At 38.7% G+C, this 7,574-nt stretch overlaps 1 protein-coding gene across 1 annotated transcript; it reads left to right on the top strand.

The window, feature by feature from the left end:
- The first annotated feature begins 726 nt into the window (after nucleotides 1-726).
- Nucleotides 727-3,067, top strand: LOC133744077 (B3 domain-containing transcription factor NGA1-like). The gene has a single exon (XM_062172211.1). The coding sequence runs from the start codon at nucleotides 1,182-1,184 to the stop codon at nucleotides 2,523-2,525; it is 1,344 nt and encodes a 447-aa protein (XP_062028195.1). The 5' UTR covers nucleotides 727-1,181; the 3' UTR covers nucleotides 2,526-3,067.
- Nucleotides 3,068-7,574: the final 4,507 nt, after the last annotated feature.

Genomic DNA, 7,574 nt, shown 5'->3' with positions numbered 1-7,574 from the left:
AAAAAAAAATTTAGTCAAATAAATCCCCTCCAAATAAAACAACCCACTTACCATAAACTAATCACCATCAGGTAAAAATTTAGTAATTTACCATTTCTTTCTTTCACTATGGATTAATTAAATAAATAGCTTCAGTAGCAGCAGATAGATTCCAAAAATAAAGCCAAAAAGAATAAAAATGGTCCACCAATCCTAGTTGGTGTATTGAATTACAAGTTCATACCCTCCCACAACAGCTGGCCCTTTGGGCCTTATCGTAGATAACATTAATTATATTAATTCCATAATATATATATATATATATATATTCAGGAAAATTAAAAACGAAAATACCATGCATGATGACAGGGACAACCTCACATGAGCCCAACCAGATAATACATGGGGTCCCTACGTATAATTTCTGAGAATTTATTGATCATTCATCTCAAATTAAATTATAATTTTGTTAATTAAAAAAGAGAAAATAAAAAGATAATAAAACTGTATCTAATAACATAAATCTACTCTTAAAAGTGAGAGTTTATGAATTATCCGCTGCTGTCTTGCTGATGTTATAAAGAAAACAATAAAAATGAAAAGATCTAATGCCTACATGCCTAACTAGAGAAGGTTCCAGGCAGGGAAGCACCCACCTATTATACAGTGACTACTACAGAGTATAGACATAGACCGCTAGTCCCCTCCCTTTTTGAAATCTTTTTTTTTTTTTTTTTGGGGTTTAATTCTCTCTCTCTCTCTCTCTCTCTCTCTCTCTCTCTCTCTCTCTCTCTCAAAGCCCAAGGTCAACAACAAGAGGAACTTTGCACTCTTTTGAAACGTCCATGGGGTGTCTGAGTCTTCTTGGTCAAAGAAGAATGCACCGACCGTCATTGTATTTGAGAGCTACCGTCTCTATCTGCTTCCTCTTCTCCTTCTTCTTCTTCCTCCTCTTTTCCTCGCCCTGCTGATTTTTCGTGCTCGATCGATCTCACTCTCACCCCCTTCCCCACAGTTTTTCATTTTATTAAATCTCAACCCTAGAAAAGATACCAACAAAACGAGAGGAAGAGGAAAGTAGGCTGAGACTGAAAGCTAGCTACCAAAATTGGCCACCTGCTCAGAGAGCCGTGTTTGAATTTAATTTCTTCCACCTTCTTGTGCTTGCTGCTTTAGATCTTCGAGATCTAGCTTACCTCATCATGAATTTCGGCGCATCTAGAGATGGAGGAGGAGGTTTTTCCGAGGATGAAGTCAGAGGTAAGCTTCCCTTTTCGTCTTACTCTCCCTCTTCTTCTTCTTCTTCACCTCACTTCAACAACGCCAGTACGGCAACAGCCACTCTTCTCCCGGGTGGTCTCAGCAGCTGGGATACTTACGGCGGCGGTGGAGGTCCAGACACGAGGCTGGAGCTGATGGACTCGTCGCCGCTAAACGCTGATAATAATCAAGAGTCGAACAATGAGCCTCATACAACAACAACAGTAGCGGCCATAGAGAAAGAGCACATGTTCGACAAAGTGGTGACGCCGAGCGATGTGGGGAAGCTGAACCGGCTGGTGATTCCGAAGCAGCACGCCGAGAAGTACTTCCCGCTGGACTCGTCCACCAACGAGAAGGGGCTGCTCCTTAATTTCGAGGACCGGACCGGGAAGGCGTGGCGGTTCAGGTACTCGTACTGGAACAGCAGCCAGAGCTACGTCATGACCAAAGGGTGGAGCCGTTTCGTGAAGGAGAAGAAGCTCGACGCCGGCGACATCGTGTCGTTTCAGCGCGGACTCGGTGAGTCTGGGAAGGACAGGCTCTACATTGACTGGAGGCGCCGCCCCGAAGCGGCCGATCCCAACCACCACCACCACGCGCTTCATCACCAGCATCACAATTTTGGAATTCCACCCCCGCATCATTACTCGTTCCACCGCTCGGTGCCGTGGAGTCCACTTCTAATGCGGCCACCTGGATCTTCGCCAACAATTGCACGCGAGCACCATTTACAGCAGATGAATTACAGCACGAACATTCATCCCTATCGGAACAGCAGCGCTGGCGGTGGCGGAGGTTATGGGTACGGAAACGTGGTGAACATGAATCCGGTCTGTTCGGGGCCGGTTTATTATCTGAGATCGGGTGGAGGAGGAGGATCAGTAATCCCACAGCAATTACATCAACAAGAGGGCACTGCTACTACTCATGCTCATCATCATCATCATCATCATCATCAAGTGGGTCTGGGTCAGCTGGGTCGGGTTAATGTGGTCGAGCCCATGGTTCTGGAGTCGGTGCCTGTGGTCCATGGCAAGGTAGCAGCAGCAGGCAAGAGGCTGAGGCTGTTTGGAGTAAACATGGACTGCCCCGTATCCGATCAGTCGGACGAATGTGACATTTTGTCGTCATCAACTACTACTGCAATGGTTCTTTCCCAACAGCCTCATCAACCCCCACTTCAATTAAGGCTCTACGACGGCACGCCGGCCACCACCACCGACTTCTTCAACCGAGGCAAGACGTCTTCATCGTCCTCCATGTCCTTGGATTTCGATGTTTGAACAATGAAGATGACAACATTTGAGAAGTCCGAAGCTAGCTAGATAAATTAATTAGTATTCAGACACAGCCGCAGATGGATCATGGAGCAGACAATGTATGTGCTGAAAGAATAAAATGGGTTTGATCGAGTTCAATGGATGATGTTCGGTACAGAAGGGGGTACAAGGTTTGTGGGGTTTGAATGCCTAGGAGAGAAATGCCAAAGCCACCATGTCTTCTTTCAATAGTTTAACAGCTTTTTCATCATCATCATCATCACCACCATGTGTATAAATATTTTAATTATTTATATAACAATTTATATAGGAGAGATGATAGATAGTTCATGATATTCGATGAAGACATAGATCCCATCATTGCCAAGATTTCATCCTCTTATAATTTCATTTTTTGTAGGCTCTGGTCTCATCAGTTCCTCTCCTCTCTCTATCTATTAATTTGTATCCATTCCAAGCCATCATGATGAATTTGTTTCCTCAATTTGTTTATATATTCAGCGTGATCTTTTATTATATTCATATAAATTCCCTTCGTCCACCGACTTCTTCTCTCTCCCTCTCTAGCTATTTCCTAAATTTTGGAATCAAGGTTTAGCTTTCCTGACTGTTGAAGGCGCGCAGTGGATCAGATACAGTAATCGAACACAGTGCATGAAGCTACCTGATGTAATTGCAGTTTTGTATTTTACCGTGGTAGGTTGTTGTTCTTGTCGCTGCAGCTAGCTGCTTCGTTGGGCTCACCATCCCCCGCAGGTTTTTGCAGGGAGACCTGCAGAGAGACCTTAGAAACAAACAAAAGGTATAGGGTTGTATGTAATTAAATACTCTTTATCATCATTAATTTTCCTCATTTACTTCTTGCCAGTAATTAGTTACCACCTTTTTCTGCAATATTTATTGATTTAAAGCCTCTTATATTAATTAGTTACCAGCTGCTCCCTTTCTGCATTTGATTTCACTTAAATTACTCCCTACGCTTTGAAATAAATTCTATTAATCCAAAAGGAGACTAGCTCTTCAGCTAGCTAGCTAGTCTTCTTATGATGGAGCTCTAGGGTATACTGGTATTGATCATGATATAATGCATGTTGTTCAAAGACACTACAAGATCTAAGACAGTACTTACAGAACTGCTCCCTTTGTTGGCTATATAACCTGCACTAGGCTGTTCTTTTTGTCCATCGAATTTCACATGCTTCTTTGTATTTTACCCAATGTAATTCTAAAGTTTGCATTTGAACTTAATGTGGAGAGTGGAGACAAAATGATAACTGTAGTAAAGATAAAACAGTCCTATGCTTGTCAACATCCACAGTTTTTACTTGCATATATAAACTCTTACCCAGTCTGCTAATTGCTTTTGCTAGCTAGCTCCAGTTTAAGGGTTTAACTGTATGATCATGATATGACGAGGGTGAAATTAATCTTATCGAGTCTGCTTACTTGTATATACAAGATTTTTCAATTTTTAAGATGTTTCAGTATGATCATGATAAGATCAGGTTGAATTCTATCACCTTGCGAATTCATGATCATGGCTCTTTTGACTCCAATTTAAGTCATAACGTTGAGGAGGAGTTTGCCATACATTATGAATTATATTGCATGAAATTTAATTAATAAGCTCGGAACAGAAAAGCTTATTGGCATAGTACGTAGTTCTGATCCACGTTTATATAATAGCTTGTTAATTATGTACCTAATCATGTCATTCATCTTGGGATTTAATTACAATGTGGATGTAAGCACATAGAATTCATCATGCTTGAGCACGTACTATTCTTCTTGCTAGATATTATAACTGGTAACTGGAGAGGTACTAGCTTTTATCCATTTATAAGTCTAAATTCATTTCCTTTATGGCTTTACTACAGGTGAATTGTTTCACCAATTAATCAATCTCATCATATATAATCCAGGTTTAAACACATATATACTTTTAGCATTTTGTTTCCATTGTTACATTTTCATATAGATTATGCAGTGAGATTATTTATTTTTAATGTATAAAGAGAAGCACAAGATACTTCCCTGAATAGGCTCCATATTTTTTGAGGGATAATTTCGTTAAAATTTAAGTGGCAAATTGGATATATGAAGACTGTAACTAAAAGACTTTAATGAGTAATAACCTTTGCCTACCCAAGGATGGCCTTTTGAAATGTTTAGGGTTTCAGATCTTTTAGGACTGTTCTTATTACTGTCAGATACATATTCTTTTATTCTTCTATTTAGGTACTTTTAAGATCATGTAAATGTACACTAGCTAATGCCTGGTTTAAATTATAGGCAGTCTTTTTTTTTTTTTTTTGAGAAGGAATTATAGGTAGTCAGACAAAGGAAGGTAGTAGAAATATAATAATTAAGTTTACAACTGCAATTTTAGGGTTTGGGGAAGTAGCTTGAATTTATATCTTCTACCAAGAATGCAAATGTACGTATATAGAATTTACAAATGGAATCCCTAGATAGAAATGCTACCTATTTAAGAAAGTCAAAAAATTGAAGGATGAAATATATATTAGTAATTTCTACTTTGCATTTCACGGCTTGGCATTTTAAACAATAACATAGGCTCCTTATTCTATGGAAGCAGAATCCATTTACCATTTTCAGCTTACGGTAATGTGGGTCTGCAAATGGTTTTCTAATGTAGTTAATTTGTTAGTTCTTTGAAAAGCTAATGTTGCCTCTATAGTGAAAGTTGCAATTCAATTTCCTACTAGTACAGGAAATGCATTAACTCAAGAATGGGCAGATCACAGCTCTAGAACTCCCCACTTCACATATTCAGTTGCTCCTTTGCAGGTTTTATCATGTGGTTTTTAATTCGAGGAAGTTAAACTGTTTCCAGTTATAGAAGCTGATATATTCCTTCAGATATCAATGCATATATTCAGGCACACCTGTTTTCCTTTGTTAATCCCCATATTTTATGGGAAGACACACATAAAATTTTGCATCACCAGTTCACAAGTACATGATAATTTGAATGTACAATACTAAACTCTTCTGTTTACTCCCAAGTTGAGACAAATAGTTTCGTCTGTGCATGTTGATTATGCAAAACCAATTCCATGTGCTGTGTTTCTTTCAATTAGAATAAATTTCCGGGGATAACCTTCTAGCTACTATTAATTAACCAATTCTAAAGAATCATCTTTAGGTTTTTCTACATGGTGTGAGATTAGAATTGGGAGATATCGGTGCTTGGAAAGCTGTTGACATGAGTTAGAATTAAGACTGTTAAAAAACTATCAAACAGATTCCATATCCAGCTCAAATGGACTTGGATTCTCTATGGAATATTACAAATGATCAACTGGTATTATACATCAATCCATGTTCATGTTTTGCTATTTCCCTAGGGTTTGTACTACAGCCATAAATACACCTGAAAATATTATGAATCAATTTTATTTACTTGTTATTTCGCTTGCACAGTACATAGCATATAAAAGTCGACATATCCAAGCACACCAAGTCGAAGCAAAATACGGATTCAACACAAATTCTTCCATACAAATCCAGCCATGAGAAAAGTGAAATCTATGTTATGTGCTGGCACGCATGAGGTCTTCTAGTATAATTTCTCTAATTGAGGTAAGTTTTTTAATTTCGTCGACCAATTGCAAATAGTGGCCTCTCAATAACTCGTATAGTTGCCCTAACAAAATAAAAAAGGTACTTGAGATTCCTCATTTTTCTTAATTAATTCATCAGTGTCCATCCAAAGAGGGGTAGGGGCGAGCATGTATGAAACCGAAGGACGGAGGGAGAGAGACTAGCCATCTCCCTTGTATTTCAGAATGAGGTTTAATTCGTTAGACAAATAAAGGATTACAGTTGGTATATATGGAGTGCATTACTATGAACAACCAATGAGGATTAGCTACATCCCTTTATTCTTTTTTCTTTTTTTGAATAGTCCCTTTATTCTTTAATGGGAAATGAAATTGGCACTCTCTTGTCTGTAAATCATATCCATCTCTTCTTCTTCTTCTTTTTTTACAAGTGTTAATTTTTGCATAGACATGTGCTTAAAGAAAGGAAGCAAAAATGTGGTTTGCAAAAAATAGGATGCTAATTTCATCCCCATTACTGTTGAAGCAAAACCTAACTAGCCCTTATTTAGTGGTGTACGTTTCATTTTGTAATCCGTTCCTAACTAAAATTAGAGGAGTGGCGATAGCGAATGTTAGTACACAAGAAAAATCTTCAATTCAATTTTGATATTATGCATGCTTAACGCATACTAATATTCAAGAGATTAGCATTTGCCATTGACAAATTGCTCAAGAACAAAAACTATAGTAATTTAGTCATAATTTTCCACGTACGCCTCGGACTTTAACAATAACTCGGAACAATTTTCTCCTTTCCTCATCACATTGATAACAAATAAATGGATGTGTCAAACAGTGTCAAGGGTGCTAGCTAGCTACTCTCAAGTCTCAACATCATGCTGACTTGAAAATGCCATGTTTGATTTCTCTCGTAGCTAGCTAGTTACAAGGAAGCTAAAAGCTAGACGGCATATCTGACAATTGACAAGTATATATTCAATGGAAAGAAACAGCTCCATGTTCTAGTCAAGCCTTAAGATACCATCGCGGATTTTTCTTCCAACTAAAATTTACCAAAGAGACCAAAAACAAAGAAGAAGAAACCTGTATAGTCAAAATAGCAGAGATGGGTGTGTCCTTAATATAACTGTTGAGTGTTTGGGAGTGTCATGCTTTACAGAGACAGGTCCACTGCCAAAGCTTAGTTTGCTATATGAACCTTCTTCACTTCTGCTTCAAAGGCATAGCCCTCATCATTCAACTAGGGAATGCTATGGGGGCCCCTACCCTAGATTATGGTATAGCTAGATGTAGGTAGGCATCTAGGCACAGATAGATATGTATATAAATTGATGAGGATCGGATTGGATCAATCTGAGTACAACAGAGTGAGCACTGGTGCATTATAAAGTTCAGTGATATCAGTATGTAGGGCTGCGTATGGATCTGACTAGTAGCAGTAGTAGTACTGTTGAAGCATGCT

This window comes from Rosa rugosa, chromosome 4 (assembly GCF_958449725.1).
Source record: "Rosa rugosa chromosome 4, drRosRugo1.1, whole genome shotgun sequence".
Taxonomy (NCBI): domain Eukaryota; kingdom Viridiplantae; phylum Streptophyta; class Magnoliopsida; order Rosales; family Rosaceae; genus Rosa; species Rosa rugosa.
The sequence above is the reverse complement of the archived record's forward strand: the minus strand, read 5'-3'. Positions and strand labels throughout refer to the sequence as shown.

What these genes read in the sequence shown, in the direction of transcription:
- LOC133744077 (XM_062172211.1), top strand. Translation starts at nt 1,182, where the DNA reads ATGAATTTCGGCGCATCTAGAGATGGAGGAGGAGGTTTTTCCGAGGAT.